At 41.1% G+C, this 18,396-nt stretch overlaps 1 protein-coding gene across 5 annotated transcripts in view; it reads left to right on the top strand.

The window, feature by feature from the left end:
• Positions 1–2,417: 2,417 nt before the first annotated feature.
• traf7 (TNF receptor-associated factor 7) overlaps positions 2,418–18,396 on the top strand; it is a 19,980-nt gene continuing 4,001 nt past the window's right edge. The window contains exons 1-20 of one of the 5 annotated variants that reach the window (XM_031318685.2): positions 2,418–2,570; positions 4,808–4,948; positions 5,140–5,197; positions 5,345–5,421; positions 5,894–6,010; positions 6,130–6,222; positions 6,978–7,011; positions 7,109–7,331; positions 7,482–7,616; positions 8,110–8,205; positions 8,490–8,611; positions 9,470–9,543; positions 9,670–9,718; positions 10,101–10,228; positions 11,470–11,552; positions 11,674–11,713; positions 11,847–11,963; positions 13,652–13,774; positions 17,169–17,288; positions 17,742–17,873. In XM_031318685.2, the coding sequence (XP_031174545.1) occupies positions 5,146–5,197; positions 5,345–5,421; positions 5,894–6,010; positions 6,130–6,222; positions 6,978–7,011; positions 7,109–7,331; positions 7,482–7,616; positions 8,110–8,205; positions 8,490–8,611; positions 9,470–9,543; positions 9,670–9,718; positions 10,101–10,228; positions 11,470–11,552; positions 11,674–11,713; positions 11,847–11,963; positions 13,652–13,774; positions 17,169–17,288; positions 17,742–17,873 (1,815 nt within the window). In that variant the 5' untranslated portion in view covers positions 2,418–2,570; positions 4,808–4,948; positions 5,140–5,145. Of the gene's footprint in view, positions 2,571–4,807; positions 4,949–5,075; positions 5,198–5,341; positions 5,422–5,893; positions 6,011–6,129; positions 6,223–6,977; positions 7,012–7,108; positions 7,332–7,481; positions 7,617–8,109; positions 8,206–8,489; positions 8,612–9,469; positions 9,544–9,669; positions 9,719–10,100; positions 10,229–11,469; positions 11,553–11,673; positions 11,714–11,846; positions 11,964–13,651; positions 13,775–17,168; positions 17,289–17,741; positions 17,874–18,396 lie in introns of all 5 variants that reach the window. The other 4 variants (XM_031318682.2, XM_031318684.2, XM_031318681.2 and 1 more) reach the window with 4 other exon arrangements.

Below are 18,396 nucleotides of genomic sequence, written 5' to 3'. Positions count from 1 at the left end.
GTCCATACAGTCTCTGGTTCTGGCTCTGACCACAGGAACAATGACGGGACAGCTCGCTTCAACGTAGCGTCTACAACGCCACCATCTTGGAACGGGCATCTGAAGCGCCAAATTAGTTTTCCCGCATTCAGATGAGCACTAAAGATGCCGGACTTTTGTGCTGCTTATGGATGTTCGAACGAAAGAAATAAAAAAAAAAACAGCAAGGGATAACATTTCACAGGTGAGAATGTGTTTTATGATATTGAATGTTACGAAATTATATTTAATGTTTCAGTCCTTGGTCGACAACCGCATGCAGGCTAGTTAATCCATGCTAGTTAGTTACCCATGCTAGTGCTAGTTAGTCTTGCCAGTTAGGAAAACCAGCAATGTATGGAATGTATTTATATCAATGTAAGACCCTGATACTGACGCAGCTAAATGGAATGTAGCCATAATTCTTTTTATAATCTACACCTGTGCTTTTCTGTCACATTTTGAAATGTTTGTCGTAATGTAAATGTCTGTTAAATCATCTATTAGTTTTGGTGACAGTTAATAAGATGTTAAACTTTAAGCCAATGTGGATGAAAATGTTGTTTTGTTTGTATCACTTTTACATGGAAATCTCTGAGCCACATTCTCAAAAGAGTCACAGTCACAGACAACCATAAAGAGGGTGTTTTAGTCCAATGCTCTGGCTACATCTAGAGAAGCAGCGCCCTCTAGTGGTGAAAAGAAGGTAGCATAAAATAACTTAAACACTAATATGTAGGCCTACAGTGTATATACTTTTACCAAATATCCGGACATCCTAAGGCTAAGGTGAAGAATTGGGGAAGGAGAAAACTGAAAAATAGAATAAAAAATGATTCCTCCACCGTCTACTAAACCTTTTGAGCCATGTAACCGCTGTAGACGTTTTTTGATTCTTCTGTTTTGACAACTGACATGCAGACATCAGGGTTCCTCACATCAGTTTGTTCTCTGCTACAGCTCCTTTATACTTACACACACACACACACACACACACACACACACACACACACACACACACACACACGCATGCTCACACACGCATGCTCACACACTTCTCTTGCCATGTGCTGATATAATTCAAAGAATGTGGGATGTTCATGAATGTTGTGTTGTATTTCTTGCATGGTTTCTTCTCAGTAAAGTGCTTTTTGTCAAAGCTGTTTGTTAAAAGCACTTCAGGAATGTCTTAACTGGACTTACTGCCACCTTTCCCACAGAAAGTCCACTGTAGGGAAATCAATTAGAGTCAAAAACAGAATGGCTTCATTTGCTAAAAGCAAAAAGTACATGGATTTGTGTAGGTGACTTTGGTGTAGAAAATGGCAACAAAGAATATGCACAAAGTACAGAGAAAGATGCAATCCCAGGTGCAAGATGTCCAAAAAATTATAAGAAAATATATGGAAATATATATATTAAAATATAAGAAAAATATATTTGATTATTTTCCTTAATATATATTTCTATATGTCCTGTCCATGGTTCTTATAGTGAGTTTATATTACAACTTTCATAGTAATTACATATGACCACGTAATTTTACTTTTTGAGTTTGGCATTGCTGTGGGCCTCTCTGATGTTATAACATAATATTTTCTTTATACATATTATCTTTGGTATTTGTGCTGTTTTACTTATAGGATGTAACATAATATTTTTATTCTCCACTTATATATACGTTGTACATTCTTTTCATTCCTCTGAGTATATATTAGGTGTTCTGGTATTTCTTTCATTTTTTTTTTTATCTTATCTTTTTTATTATTATTATTATTATTATTTTATATTCTGTATGGGTGTTGTGTGCTTTGTACCTGCCTGCTCCTGTAACACAAAAATTTCGCAATTTGGGATCAGTAAAGTCCACCTATCTATCTGTCTGTCTATCTATCTATCTATCTATCTATATATCTGTCTGTCTTTTATGCTCTATGATAATACTATCACCTTCCTATATTGAATCACAATGTGCCTATATTAAAGCATACTCATGGTTTTTCTTTTCTCTTTTTGTATTAACATCTTTTAACCATGCATGCGGCTGCATGGTACATTATTTCACAGTTTCTCTGTGATGTTGGTCAGTATCTCTCCACATCACACCACCGTTGTTGGTCAGTATCTCTCCACATCACACCACCGTGCACGTGCGTTTACCATAAAACGTGATGGTGGCTGTCGCATGATGGCTCGGTCTCGGCAGGAACCAATAACGGCGCAGAACCGGAGCAAATGTGGATTTATTTGGGAATAGTGCGCTTTGCAGTTGGTTTGCGGAATTTACTGACAGCACCGAGTCCAATGGCAGCTCCGCGAAGCGGATTGTGGGAGGCGTAGTCAGACAGCGGAGAAAATTATACTTATCAAGGGACAGCGGTCCGCCTTCTACTACATGTCCCAGAACACACTGCGGCATTTGAACTGTGTGTATGTGAGGCAGAGAGAGAGGGAGAGAGAGAGAGAGAGAGAGAGAGAGAGAGAGAGAGAGAGGGGGAGATTTAGGAATTCGTCTGCAGACTTAGCTAGAGCTGCGCTGTTATAGAATAATGGTAAGTCCACAGATCATTACCCAGCCATTTTGTTTAATAATTGTCTTACTAAGTATAACATAACGCATATTCCCCGTTGGTGGTTAGCATAGTTTGTCAAAGACCGTTAGCAGCAGTGATTGCTAATAGAAAATGTAACATTGGCTAGCTAACTTAAGCTAGCAAATGAGCCACTTTAGCTAGCTAATTATCGCAGTTTTAAGTGGTTGTTGACAAGATGACGGTTGACAAGAAAGTGCAATGTGGGCTGTCGTTTATAGTAGCTGCCTCGCATAAAACTGTTATACTCTATGCTATACGTATATATTTGGTCTTTGAACATTTAGCTAGCTAGCTGTCAGTGTTCAACTTTGGTCCGTTGTGTGTGCGTGTGTGCGTGTGTGCGTGTGTGTGTTCCGCCCCCCTTCTCTGTGTCGGGGCTCCTCTTTACGGGAATCTCCTGGCTTGTGAAAAAAGAGACAGTGACGCTGGCTGGAGCGGATTAGAGGTCCTGGATACTTTCATTGGCAGATTCTGCAACATATTACCATATGAGCTGACAGTCCGCATACCTTTCTGTTTACATCAGTATCTAGTTTTCCGGGTCACTGGTTTTTTCGGCTGTCACTTCTCCCTCTTCCCTTTGTCTTTGTGTAGCTCCCTCCCTCTTTGCCTCTCAGCCTCCCCCTGTGTGTTTGAGGGTTTCCAGATGCTGGTCACTTTTTACAGTTTCCATTATGAAATTGTTGACTCTGGGTCAGTGCTGCCTTCAGTCAGACAGCTGTTTTGTGGTTTTCCTGCTGCCTCACATGTGTGTATGTCTCAGGAAGAGGATCTGCATGGTTGTCAGTGGTGGAATGTAACTAAGTACATTCACTCAGGTACTGTACTTAAGTACAAATTTGAGGTACTTGTACTTTATTTGAGTCTTTTCTTTTCATGCCACTTTCTACTTCTACTCCACTACATTTCAGAGAGAAATATGACAGCTTTAGTTACTAGTTACTTTACACATTAAGATTTTGCGCACACAAAACACATGTAGTTCATAAGATATGATGATTTATTAAAAATTAAACTACCCAACAATATGCAGTCTAGCTGAAACGATTAACCGATTAAACACAGAGCTGTTTGGATCGTTTCCAGTTTCTAAAATGGGAGGATTTTTCTGCATTGAGTACTTTTACTTTTAATACTTTAAGTACATTTTCCTGATGATACTTACATACTTTTACTTAAGTAACATTTTCAATGCAGGACTTTTACTTGTATTTTTACAGTGTGGTATTATTACTTTTACTTAAGTAAAGGATCTGAATACTTCTTCCAGCACTGATGGTTGAGGAGTGCGTAGAGATAATTTAAGTAGAAAAGCATTTCCTCTACTCTACAACTTCCTGTTCAGCTTTTGCTGCTGAATTTGTGCATCGAGTTTTGCATGTACAGTATTAGTCTTAAATTTAAGCATGTAAATATGTCATGTACGGTACATTTCTACATCACCTTTTAAAACTGTAGGAAACTGTCAAGTTGAGCAAAACTAAACCTTACTAAAAGCAATGTTATGACACATCTACTTAGAGCTCTTTTGGAAATAATTCATGCAGCGTTCACAACACAGATATGATATGGGTGAGAAAATATCCATTGACAAAATACTAATGAAAACTCCTGGACAGACAACATCTAATCTTATCACAGTATAAGTAGTATTTGATGGATATACTATCTAACTGGTAAATTACTGACTCAGACTGACTGATTCAGCCCAATGTGCTTCTACAAACTATAAAAAAAAACAATCCAATTGAACAAAGTAAGCCATAAGAACTTCTTGGAATGGAATCATTATGTTTGATTGTGTTGTTGTGCTTGAGGCCAGTAAAGTAGGTCAAGCATCAATTCAACAACAGTAACTGCACTGTACAAGTTCCATGCTGCACTTATTTCTCACTGCGCTGCCTCTCGTAGCTTTAAGCAGTACTGAAGCTTCTGGCAGTCGCCAACATTTCTCCGACCAAGTGTGGGTGTGTGTTTTTTTTTTTTCTGTCTCTGTTAAAACATAAAGTCAACCTTATGGCTAGCATTAAGTATCTATCCTGATTTCAGTCAGGCTCCTGCAATCACAGTGCTATTTAGAAATCCTCAGAGTTATTATATTTGTACCATGTGTCATTTCCCCCCCAATCTCCTCCTTATGAATGCCCTCCGTTTCTCTTCACCTCACCCCTCCCTGGCCTCTTTTCTCTTCATAGGCCTAGCAGACCTGCTAACTGTGTGTGCTTTGGGTAAGGAGCAGTGGTAAGACGCCTCGCTACAACCCATACTCCTTAGGAGCAGCATCAGCAGCCATCCCCTGCAGCCCCCCCAACCCAGCAGCAGACTCTGGCAACGGGGTGAGAGAAAATAGTGTGACACGGGGAGAGATTTGAATTAAATACCCAGACTATACTCATGTTGAGTAATGTATTCCTGCTGTAATTACTCTTTTTTTTTTTTGTTTCTGTTTAAAATATTATATAGTTGAACTCCACACTGTCTCTATACCAATTTATCGAACCATCGAACCCTCCTTTCTTCACTGCAGAGCAGGATGGAGGCTTCATTTGGCCCTACCTTCGCAGCCGTAGCTGCTGGAGCCAAAGGTGATACACTAATAATATTCCCCTCTATAAATGCTCTCTCTTTTTTTTCTCGACATTACTGCGTCTCTCTTTTGCTCGATAGTCACGGAAGTACTCCAATATTCTGGCATTATTTCTTGAGACTTTGCCCTCATATGTTTTCAGCAGAAGGGTCCAGCACCTACAAGCAGCATAGAAGGACTCCCTCCCTGACCTACTCTCCCCGGGATGACGACGATGGAATGGTACACTCTCTCTCGCACACACACACACACACACACACACACACACACACACACACACACACACACACACACACACACAAACACACACATACATCCTTTTACATGTTTTGTTTTTCCAAGCTAGCCTAATGGATTCAAAGCCCAAAGACATCAACATTTATTATACATTTACCAAAGCTGATCAGGTCTGAAGAGCCTTGGGTTAAAAGTAGTAATAAAAATAATACATTTGACATATATAGCGTTTTCACAGTAGTACACCTAAAAGTAAAAGTACACCTGGAATGGGTGGGTAAAAGTGAATTTCTTTTTTTAAACCCCTGTGTCAAACCTCACATTTCATCTCATCAGTTGTGTGAACTATAATGGAGGAACTTGTGCACAACATCCCACACATCTGGATGTACTCTGGTACTATCGATGTATGGACAGGCTTTGACCTCTTCTCTCCACTGCTTCCCACCCCTCCCAGCCTCCTATTGGTACCCCCCGGAGGTCCGATTCAGCCATCTCAGTCCGATCTCTCCATTCCGAGTCCAACATGTCTCTGCGCTCCACTTTCTCTCTGCATGAAGAGGAGGAGGACACGGTATGACACACCGCACTAATGTATATGACGAAACGTCAGCCAACATGTAAACTGAACTGAACTGAACCCATACCACAAACTGAGCAAATGAACAAATGAGAGTGTGTGTTTGTGTGCAGGAGCCCCAGGTGTTTGCTGAACAGCCGTCCGTTAAACTGTGCTGTCAGCTGTGCTGTAACGTCTTCAAGGACCCCGTCATCACCACATGTGGGGTGAGTTTCCTTCTGTCCCTTCCAGCCTTTCCTCCATCTGTCCATCTCCCTCGTTCTCTTTGACCACTCTCAGATTTTCTTTGTGTCTCTTTCTTTAAACTCTGCTCACCCTTCCTTTTTTAAATGTTTTAACAGTTCTAAAACAGTTAACCAAGGGAGGCAGGGCTTAGTGAATGGTTATTGTGTTAAAACAGTTAATAATAATGTCACGGCATAAGCACACTGAAAATGTGATATCATCGTCAGGTGTCTAGGGCTTCTCAGAGCTTGGTTTACTCATGCATATGAGACATATGGTGGCGATGGCGCAGTGGATATGACACATGCCTGTGTGGGAGACCCGGGTTCGAATCCCACTGCGATACATCAACCAATGTGTCCCTGAGCAAGACACTTAACCCCTAGTTTCTCCAGAGGAGTGCGACCGAATATGGTGCAGCGTCGACTGTAGACATTTACGACACAGACATCAACATTAACACGACTTGATGGGGAAAAGAGGATTTAAGTAATGACATTCTGAGAATACTTGGCATCTTTCAAGACTAGACTTGACTAAAGGTCACCAGGTAAATACTAATCCCGTGCGAATAGTGCTTTAGTCTGCTTCCCTTCCACTTTGGAAGCTCTGCGACGCAGCTGAGAGCCACACCCACCTCAGCCTGGCGGCCAATACAAAGATGTTTATGTCGTGACAATAAGAAGAATAAAGAAACATGAACATATCACCATGCCTGTTTTTCCTTCTCCCTCAGCACACCTTCTGCAGACGATGTGCCTTGACTTCAGGTGAGACTTCTGAACGTGCCTGCATCACGGCTGTAGTTAAAACTTGAGTTAACTATAACCTTACGTTCACGTCTGTTCCCGTCTGTTCCCACCACAGACAAGTGCCCAGTGGATGCGGCCAAGCTAACGGTCGTGGTGAACAACATCGCGGTAGCCGAGCAGATCGGAGAGCTGTTCATTCACTGTAAATATGGCTGCAGGGCCACGGCAAGCGCTGCAGGCGGGGCTGCAGTCTCCACCTCCACAGTGGCTGGGAAACCTGGAGCGTACGAGGTGGACCCACTGGGCTGCCCGTTCACCATCAAATTGACCACACGCAAGTAAGGACTACAGAAAGGGTTTTAATGGGGTGTTTTATTTCTACTGCTTTTCAGTGGATGTGCTATGATGTAAAGCAGCAACACATTGCAGAGCAGTTACTGACAGTTTCCCTTTGTCCTTTTAAAAAAAAATCGTTCTTATCTCTGTAGAGAACATGAGGCCAGTTGTGACTACAGGCCAGTCCGCTGTCCCAACAACCCTTCCTGCCCCCCGCTGCTCACCATGAACCTGGAGGCTCACCTCAAAGAATGTGAGCACATCAAGTGTCCGCACTCCAAATATGGGTGAGTCCTAAAAAACACACTTTCAACAAATGATTTGTTTTGTTTGTTTTTAATCTCCAATTCTTATATTTATTTATTTGTTTATTAAAAGGATCCCTATTAGCCGATGCCGTAGCAGTCAGCTACTCTTCCTGGGGTCCACACTGGACACACAAAACATACCCATTACATCATAGACATTCCATTACATGAATATATGTAAAATCACTTTAATATGCAATACACTTACCCACGCCCCCATGTACACCCGCAAACATGCACATACGTACATTTCCCATAAACAAGAGATCAAACTAACAGTCCCACTCAGTAACTCGTAATCACGTTATATAAATAACCCACAATCTAAAACCTGTATGGTGATGATGATGAGTCAGTGAAGTTATCATGTATAAGCACCGAGACTTTGGAATGCTCTGCCTCCTCCTTTAAGGTCTGCTGTTTCTGTGGACTCTTAAAAATCAGTCACCAATCTGCCTATTCTCCCTGACAGCTGCACCTTCATTGGTAACCAGGACACGTATGAAACACACCTGGAAGTGTGTAAATTTGAGGGTCTGAAGGAGTTTCTGCAACAAACTGATGACAGGTGAGCAGACATACTCAAGCTGTACACATTAAGTGGAGCTATTGACTGTGACAAAGATCCAAAACTTGATATATTCTCATCTGAAGAGCTAAGTGTTCAGATATCCAGCAATTAGCTTGTTAGTTAGATTGATTGGTTTCTGTCTGTTTCCCAAGTGTTCAGTGTACCTTTCACACCTTCATTGGATTTTTAAACCTAATAAAACTCCATAAATATAATAAAGTCATACTTGTCTCTGTCTCTGATCTATCTGTTTGAAATCTCTGCCCTTTGACACTGTTTAGGTTCCATGAGATGCAGCTGACTCTGGCCCAGAAGGACCAAGATATTGCTTTCCTGCGCTCTATGCTGGGAAAACTATCTGAGAAGTTGGATCAGCTAGAGAAGAACCTGGAGCTCAAATTTGGTAAGATAGAATTCTTCATTTTTACCTGCTTATTCAGCCGTACAAGCCAAGACTGAGAATACATTCTTATTTATAACATTTAAAAGAATTATTTGCGGCGGTGACCTAACGTGTGTAAAGTAACCACTGATACTTTGGCACTTTCTGCATGTTCTTTACAATGTGAAGGAAGTTGTAGGCTTCCGCTGTGTTTACAGTGACTTCAGCACTTAACTTAACCTACCAAAGATGTACTACATTTAGTTTTTCTAACTGCAGATGCACTTTTTGTGAGGAGGTAATTTTGAAACTTTGGACGGAATACAATTGTTTGTGTTCATCAAAGCTTGTTAAAAGTGATGCCAAAGAGAACAAAACGGAGATCTTCAAAATTGTAACTTTAAAGCACAAACTATGTGTTTTATGTGTACTAGACAAGAACATGATGCTTTCTCAATTCCATAAACCAAATTTCCATAACCCCTAAAAGCATGTTAACGTATGAATGTTTCCACTTGTACTTAAGAAGTGATCTGTAGTTACGGCCTTACGTTAACTTAAGTTTAAGTCAACCAATTAGTTTGACACAGAATGGTTTACAGATTTAGCATTATGTAAAACAACGAGTGCTGGTATCGGATCAGTACTCAGGATCTGATTAGTCAGTAATGGAGTTTGGGTATGGGAATGCTGGGTTTAGTGCATCCCTAATTGCCTGTTTTTATCAGATCACACAGACCTTCTGGCTGCTGATGGATACATATTGACAGGAAATATCGACTGGAGAAAGTGTTATTATGACCGTAATGGACCAGCCTGCTTGAGCACAGCGTCCTGTGTCTTTGTCTCAAAGTTATCTCGCCTGTGTGTGTATTTCAGATGTGTTGGATGAGAACCAGAGTAAACTGAGCGAGGACCTGATGGAATTTCGTAGAGATGCGTCCATGCTTAACGTAAGTGTGTGTGCACATGCAGACAGAGACAAGTGTGTATGTGTGAGAATAAAAATTTGAATTAGGATTGGTGTGTTAGTGTGACTGTAAAACAAATCCCCTAAGCTTTTGCCTGTCTCTCTGCAGGATGAGTTGTCCCACATCAACGCCAGGCTCAACATGGGAATCCTGGGCTGTAAGTATCTGCCCTCTGTCCTCCTTTTTAAAATTCCTTTTTCTCATCATTGTTCCTCACCTCTCTCAGTGGAGGAAAGCATTTGATAATCACTTGCTGTGACCTGGAAGCAGTTTTGAATGACTTTATCATTAAAGTTCTGTTGACTTGAAATGCAAAATCTACCTCTGACTATCTTCTCTGGGCGTTCCTTCCTCCTCTCCCTTATTCCCACTCACCTTCCTTCACCAACCTCCGTCTGTCTCTTCCTTCCTCCTTTCCTCATCTACCTTCCTGTCCCTTTTTTAATCCTTCTGTTTCTGCTTCAATTATACTCCTCTCTTGTTTAGCTTCGAATGAAAAATACATATCCAGTCATACCCATCTCTGTGCCTGTGTGTAGCATACGACCCCCAGCAGATCTTCAAGTGTAAGGGGACATTTGTTGGCCACCAGGGTCCCGTTTGGTGTCTGTGTGTGTACTCCACTGGAGACCTACTCTTCTCTGGATCCTCAGATAAGACTATCAAGGTAACATCAACGCACACATAAAGGAAATGAAAGGCCGACATTAGCACTGCGAAAAAGAAAAGAAAAATCATCCCAGTTTCATTTTTGTGATGCCCACTGTTGGTGTAGAGGGCCTTTAAACACATGCATGTATTACTCAAGCTTCTCCAGAGTACCTGTAGCAACACGCCCACACCAATGCAACCCCCGTATGGTCTTATTTTTGACACAGAGCTATTTTTTAACACAGCCTTTACCCACCTACTTCCAGAGAAATTCAGATAACTTCCACCCACAACCTTGTTTTGTATTGAAAATCTGGTATTATAGATTTGTTTGAATGCTATTACTGGGGAGTTAGAAGACACCTTTAGTGGACATGAACTGCCTTTTAAAGGACAATTCCGGCGCAAAATGAACCTAGGGGTTAATAACATATGTGTACCGAGTCGACCGTTCTCTGGGATTTGTTTTCATGCTAATCGAATGTGTCTCTAGCTTGAAACAAGCTAGCGCGAACAGCTGATTAGCTTATAACGCTAGCCTTCGGGGCAGAGGGTAAATCGCTATTTCTACACCACTAACAAGGCTCAAAATAGCACCACACTTCAACGGTAGCATAATGAGGGTCCCTACATGTAAACTGAAGCACTGAGAACTTTGTAAGTGTAGAGACAGTTTATTAAAAAGATAGTTTAGAAAGACAGTACCTTCTGCAAATACATGCGGGCGCCATCTTGGGAAAGCAGTCACAACCAGTCAAACCACAAACGCCCTGCTTGACCTATGTTACTGGTTGCACGGCGTTTGTCGTTCGACTGGTCATGAATAGCGCCTGCCTGTATAGTAAACGGCACTGTCTTTATAAACTATCTTTTTAATAAACTGTCTGTACACTTACAAAGTTCTCAGTGCTTCAGTTTACATGTAGGGACCCTCATTACGCTACCGTTGAAGTGTGGTGCTATTTTGAGCCTTGTTAGTGGTATAGAAATAGCGATTTACCCTCTGCCCCGAAGGCTAGCGTCATAAGCTAATCAGCTGTTCGCGCTAGCTTGTTTCAAGCTAGAGACACATTCGATTAGCATGAAAACATATCCCAGAGAACGATCGACTCGGTACACATATGTTATTAACCCCTTTTTGCTGTTCATTTTGTGCCGGAATTGTCCTGTAAGAGGCCTAAAGATGCACACAAACACAACATTTAACCTTTTTAGCCTTTTGGCAGTACGTCTATCTGTCTCTTCTCTTGCCCTCAGGTATGGGACACGTGTACCACCTACAAGTGTCAGAAAACCCTCGAGGGCCATGATGGCATCGTACTAGCATTGTGTATTCAAGGGTAATCACATGCACATAAGCAACACATGCTTTGATCATAAGATACATGTCGACTGGGAATTACCAGCCTTTTCCCCAAAGCATAACTCGTTGATTTGATCTTTTTTCTTTTGTCTCCATAGAAACAGGCTGTACAGTGGCTCTGCAGACTGCACCATCATCGTAAGTAACATTCACCCCCCATTGCTTCCTCTTTTTAAGAGCACTCTTGCACAGTTTGAATTGTTTTCATATGCTATAGAAGTTGTGTTTTTGTCTTTCTGTTGCGTGTCTTGCCACTGTGCATCTTGTGTAGGTGTGGGACATCCAGACCCTGCAGAAAGTCAATACAATCCGTGCACATGACAACCCTGTATGTACACTGGTCTCCTCCCACAACATGTTGTTCAGCGGCTCCCTCAAGGCCATTAAGGTAAAGTTATTTTTTCATTATTTTCAAACTATCTGCACACCACAGGCACACATTTATTTTCCACTAAAGTCAAGTCAAGGATTATTAAAAGTGCTTTATCATATGAAAGGTGCCTCAATTCACTTTACAGCTATGAAAACAAGAACACATACAGAACAATTAAATTACTGATAAAACATTGAAAAAAATGGACTGGAAAGTATCCTGAGGCAGAAGAATGTAGGAACTATTTGCTAGTTTATATGGCAAAACAAGGTTTGAGAGTAGGGTTGGGTACCGAAACCCGGTGCTTATACGGCACCGGTGCCTTAACAACCGGTATCTACCGGACCGAATAGTAACGCGGATTCCGGTGCCTCGTTTCGGTGCTACTGAAATGCCAGCACTGCCCTCTGATGCTCCAAAACGGACGTTAGAGGCAACGGAAGCATCGCTGCATGTGACGCTAGTTAACATAATACACTTGGCAGCAGGTAACGTTAGCCTACCGTTAGCTAGTAGCTGGATTAAACATGGTTAAAATGCTGACAGCTAATGTTAAACGGTGTGACTGTATTTCACTGTAGAGGATTCCAACACCAGGACATAACAGTCTGACTGCAGCTGCCGTTGTCGGAAAAACAACACAGAAGGCGTGTCACTTGAAACTCACCTCGTCAGCCTCGTGCTGCATTCAAAGTTATTGTAAAATACCCTTTTTCCATCTAGTGGTTGTTTTTGTTGTTTAGCAGCAATTTACTGGTGAAATAAGTCATTGTTATAAGTTATTGTTATTACATTTTTAATAAATCATTTCATTTTGACCATTAAATGTGGTCATGTGTATATATAGGTGTGTGTGTGTGTGTGTATATATATATCTATATATCTTTTTAAAAGTATCGGTTCAGGCACCGTTTAGGCACCGGCTCCGTTTTAAAAGTATCGTTTTAGCACCAGTTCCAGTTCTGAGATCAAGCAGTAAAACTATAGAGGAAAATATCGTTTGTCACCTTGGCCAAAGCGTGTTTAGTGGGATTGACTGCGTGGAATCCAGATTGGTTATTTACTGTATAGATAAGTGGTGAGTTGATTGGCTATAACCTTTTTAGGAATATGTTAAGATTGAATTTCTTTAAAAAATATAAATTATAGTATCAACTAATTACCAGGAAATGTTTTTTAAGTGGCCTTTTGTTTTGACTCAAAAGATGAGTATACAAATGTGGCTCAGAGAGGAGGAGAGGCAGACGGTAAGGAGCAATGGCTGCAGCCTTGTCATTGTTACCAAGGTTACAAGCTAGTGAGAAAAGGGAATGGGATAATTGTGTGTGTGTGTGTGATGTCATTCCTCTCACACAGGGACTTTCCTTTCTTACCCAACTCGAGTGCCTCCCCCTCCCGCCACCCAGCTTCTTTCTGAGCTTAGTGACATCATGCACTTCACTTTATTCACCATTGTGTATCAGCCCCAGCTGTGTGTGTGTTTTTAAAATGGCGGTCAAAGCACATTGTTATTTCTCAAGTAATAACTAACACTTGTGATGGAAGATCCCCAATAACTGCAGCTGTTGTTACTGTATTTCTTAAATGAACAGTTTTTTAACCTATTCTCTTGTGTAGTTTGAAGTTAGTAAAGTTTTAAGTTTTAGTTTTCATCATCTACATAAACTTTATTTGTGTGTGTGTGTGTGTGTGTGTGTGTGTAGGTGTGGGACATTGTGGGTACGGAGCTGAAGCTGAAGAAGGAGCTGACTGGTCTGAATCACTGGGTTAGAGCACTGGTGGCCTCCCAGAACCACCTGTACAGCGGCTCATATCAGACCATCAAGGTAGGTGGAGGGGTGGGGAGACATAAGTAGTATACATACACACAGTTTCAATTCATGTTTTCATTGTCCAATCGTTGCTTAGCAACTATAACTAGGCACGGCAGGCCTGTCAAGCTTTGGATTTCTCCACATTGTAAGAGCGAAACTTCAGATATAAAGATTTGTGCCTTTGAGCAAAAGTGTAAGGAATGGAATACACTTTTAAAGTAAGCGTCAAACATTAGCATGTCTGGCTAACTACTTTTCAGTAGTAGGTGTTAAATGTGTTACATTTGCCATTGTTATCACTGTAAACCACATATGCGTTGTGCTAAAATGGGACACTTGATAGGTGTAGCAATAGTAACTAGTAAGGGAGGTGGGGCTTAGGGAATGGTCAATTGAGTAAATAGCTTGTAATTAATATATTTTTTTACTAGACAACATAACTGTCAATGTTGTCATCTGAATCTTTCTCCTCAGATGCAGTTAGTCAAGTTTATTTTTTTTTAGTTTTCAGCAGAATAAAGATGTGGAAATGTTGTGTTTGGCAGGTGCTACAGATTTATCTGCCAGTGACAGATTTGAGTGGAATGTGGCTGATGGCTGGTGCTAATTTTGGAGTCAGAGCAACAACAAAAAAAGCCAGAGGAAGGTGGAATGAGTTGATACTGTGTAGAGAAATACAAAGGGACCTGTGTGTGTGTGTGTGTGTGTGTGTGTGTGTGTGTGGGGGTTGTCAGTAATTACATTATGTCATCTCTATATAAAAAAGGACTTTGTGTCATCTTTATTTACTGCCTCAGTGTTGAAAGTACTCTGTGTGTGTGTGTGTGTGTGTGTGTGTGTGTGTGTGTGTGCGTGCGCGTGCGCGTGTGCGTGTGTCGGTCCGCTGTCTTGCCAGAGTTGGTCACTAATGAATACCTCAGGGACGCTGTAGAGAGATAAAGAGAAAGACAGAAAAGAAAGCAAAGAGAGGAAACTGGTTGTGCGAATGAGGAATGTCTGTGGAAGAATAAAGAATGAGGAAAGAGAGATGAAAGGACAGATAAAGTAAACTGTGCTCCTTTTTATGATACTTATAAGCCGAGCAGTCAGTCTCTTGCCAGTACTTAGCTGGAGTCGTTAAGAAAATGTTTTGCTGCAGAAATTGCTGTGACAAATGTTGCCAATATTCAGGGAGAAACATCCCTTTGAACATTTTGGCAATTAAATAACTTTTGACACAGAGGAACTACAAAGCTCAGAAGCATTTAGTTATAAAACTTTTTTTGCACCGATTAATTTTTTGAAATACAAGAAATTAATATTCTAGTATTCAGTAAATTAGTCTGTGTTTTTGATGATTGATAAGTTGGACTCATTGGCTTGCTTCTACACTGGCTACCAGTGTACTGTGTATAAAACCTAATTAACACTATTTAATAGATTCCCCTGTAATTAATTAGGCTGCTGAGGATTCCCTGTTGGTGTTTTAGCTTTTACTGGATGGTATAGCAACAGACAGACAGGAAGGATGGAGCAGAGAGAAAGAAAGCTCTCTTGTGACAAAGCTCATAGGCTAGATTTGAAACCAGGGTTTCCCGCAGCACTTTGCAGCTTGGGCGGCCGCCTAAGCTGGGGAACCCTACCGCCTTAACTAGGTCGTCAAAAAAAAAAGTCAGCTGCACAAAAAGCCGTCAAATGCATCTCGGACAACAGCGCGGACGCGCTTCACACGGCCGAAATGAGAGAAAGAAAAAGAGACGTGGTCCGTCGCTGTCTGGAGGATAACTAGCCAGTTGATATCGCGCGTGTGTGTCCGTGAGAACAATCGCTATTTCGGAGTTTGTCAACAAATGTGTGGCAGCTGGGGCATGCCCGGGCAGAGACGGGGTGATGGACTTACCGGAGTGTTGGCATACGGCAGGCAGAGAACATTTATATGTTTCTCTGTCCTGTTCTTCACATCAGTGAGGCTTTCTTCTCTTGTTTCAACGAAGTGAATACATGACGAAGTGACTAGAACTATCCATCACCTTTTTTTTTTTAATCACTACACGCGGTTCACAATACACGGTTAGTTAGCGTACTTACACACAGTGAAATTACGTGTCCTGTTTTTATTTCACACATACTATCTGCTGGAGTGTGTGAAGCTGTGGGCTGAGCTCTGTTATCTCAGCGCAGTTTTGGAGAAGAGTTGTCGGGCAAAGTGGAAGAGAGCGTGTCACGGAGGATAATGGGAGCAATGCCAGTAAAATTATTATAGCACTTTTTTTGAAAATAGTTTAATGGGCTTAAAATTGCACATTGCTATTTTGAAAAGCTGGTTATTCATTATTTTTTTTATTATTATTTAAATTTAATATTTAGTGTAGTGTGTACTACACCACCACCACCACCACCCCCCCCCTCCCCCGGTCAGATGGCAAACCTTACTGAGAGGTTACATTTCCATCGTGTGCATTCTCCTTATTCATTTCAATGAGACCAGCGGGGCCTTGCTGTAGAGGGACCCAGCAAAAAACAAAGTAAACAGAAAATTCAGAATTGTCCTACCAAGAAGCTGATCCTGGCTCAACCCTTTGATGTTTGTTTCTATATAAATCAAAATACATATATGACTAAAAGAGTTACAAATTACCCTGTCTGGTTGGGATCATTATTGAATATTCTCTTGAACTTTTATTTCAGTTAATAAGTCAATCGAACAAAAATATAGACCATAAAGACAATTATGAAGCTGTAACCAGTAAATATTTGTTTTATGTACCCGACAAGCAATTGGGACAATGAGTTGCATATCATAACTATTTCATGTGATATTGAGCTGCTATAATCTATACTGTATATTGTGACTTACAGTGGATCAAATGAGTAATGTAAAAGGTGTCAGTCGTAGTGAGGAACCCGCACAATTATAAACTTTGCAGTTCCCCTCAGCGTTTTAGCGTCTTTTAGCTCACTGCAACCTTTCTTTTTTGGTTCACTTTCACTGCTCTCAACATGTAGTTTTTGGCCACAGCAGGCAGCTGTTTTAAGCCAAATAAAGCTGCAGCCATATAACGTTATGCTCAGTATAAGCTATGCACGGGCGTGTGTGAAACTGAGACAGATGACATATGAGTATTATCTCTCTGTCTCTCGACTGCATTTTCTGGCCTGTTTTCAGTGCCGCACTGGGATTGGCCAGCTAGAGTAGCTGATTAAACTAGTGATCACTCCACTCTGTGTTACCATGCAGATGGAAAATGAAAACTCGCAGCTGTTGAACAACTCACTTTTTCCATTGCTGATATAGTGTATGTGTGTTTTATGTTTATGTATCTCTTCCTAAGCTACTCACTCTCTCACATCCTCTTCACCATCCTCCTCTTTCTCTTTTAAAATTTTTTGACATTTCTGACTCCATCCTTCTCTCTCTGTCTGTCAGATTTGGGACATCCGCTCTCTGGAGTGTGTTCACGTCCTGCAGACCAGCGGGGGCAGCGTCTACTCCATCGCCGTCACCAACCACCACATCGTCTGTGGCACCTATGAAAACCTCATCCATGTGAGGGGGATACACACAAGTACACACACACTGCTGCACATGCACATAGGACTGGGTATACCTGCTTTTTTATTTTTATTTCCTTTATTCCTGCCTCATAAGCAGAACTAGAATGAGTCTCGCCCTCCCTCGCAAGGCATGAAGTCGTTTCTTGCTCCAATTACACTTAGCTCTTATGTTTTTGTTTTTTTTTGCCTCTAAGTATTAAGTAAGATTATATTCACATAGGGCGTATCCTCTATAAAGATAGGGTTAAATGCACTCAAGACACATTAGCACCAGACTAAGCGCTGATGTGGACTAGCATGTGCACCAGACCGCAGTTAAAAATGTTGCTTACTTCAACTATCTCACATATCAAAAAGCTTTCTTGGACACAGACAAACTACTGTGATGCCGGGGGTTTTAATGATGCTGATGGTGATGATGAAGGTGTTTGTGTCTTCTCGCTAGGTGTGGGACATTGAGTCTAAAGAGCAGGTGCGGACCCTGACAGGTCATGTGGGAACAGTTTACGCTCTTGCTGTCATCTCCACCCCTGACCAGACCAAAGTGTTCAGCGCCTCCTACGACCGCTCACTCAGGGTAAGAACGGACCGCGTGTCCATTTCTCTGCATGTTTGTCTTGTGTGAGTGTGGAAAGACAGAGTACACTTTACTCGTACATAGGGCTGTGCAATTAATCACATTTTGATTGTGGTTGCAATTTTGATTTTGGTTCCTAACGATCACAAAAACAGATTATTTTAGCAGATTAAGTTTAGCAAGTAAACTCTTATTTTGTCTTGTGTTCTGAATGAAAAAATAAGTTTAAACGGGAAAAGTATTACTGTTGATATGATTAAGTGTTTCACTGTTATTTCTAAGTTCAGTAAATGCAACATCTTTGTAGAAGTCAATGAGTCATTGTGGTCATGATTTCAATATTGACCAAAATAATTGTGATTATGATTTTTTTTCCATAATCGAGCAGCCCTACACTTACACTTAGGATGCTGTGTGTGTATTTAAAGATACTAATAGCATGGAAAACCATATGTATCAACAAAAGGGTGGAAGTTGAGTTTGTGTGTAAAATGCTTATTATATATGATGAAACCTAGTTGAA

Source organism: Sander lucioperca, chromosome 21 (assembly GCF_008315115.2).
Source record: "Sander lucioperca isolate FBNREF2018 chromosome 21, SLUC_FBN_1.2, whole genome shotgun sequence".
Classification (NCBI taxonomy): Eukaryota; Metazoa; Chordata; class Actinopteri; order Perciformes; family Percidae; genus Sander; species Sander lucioperca.
Note: the sequence above shows the minus strand (reverse complement) of the source record. Positions and strands in the feature narration are given on the sequence as shown.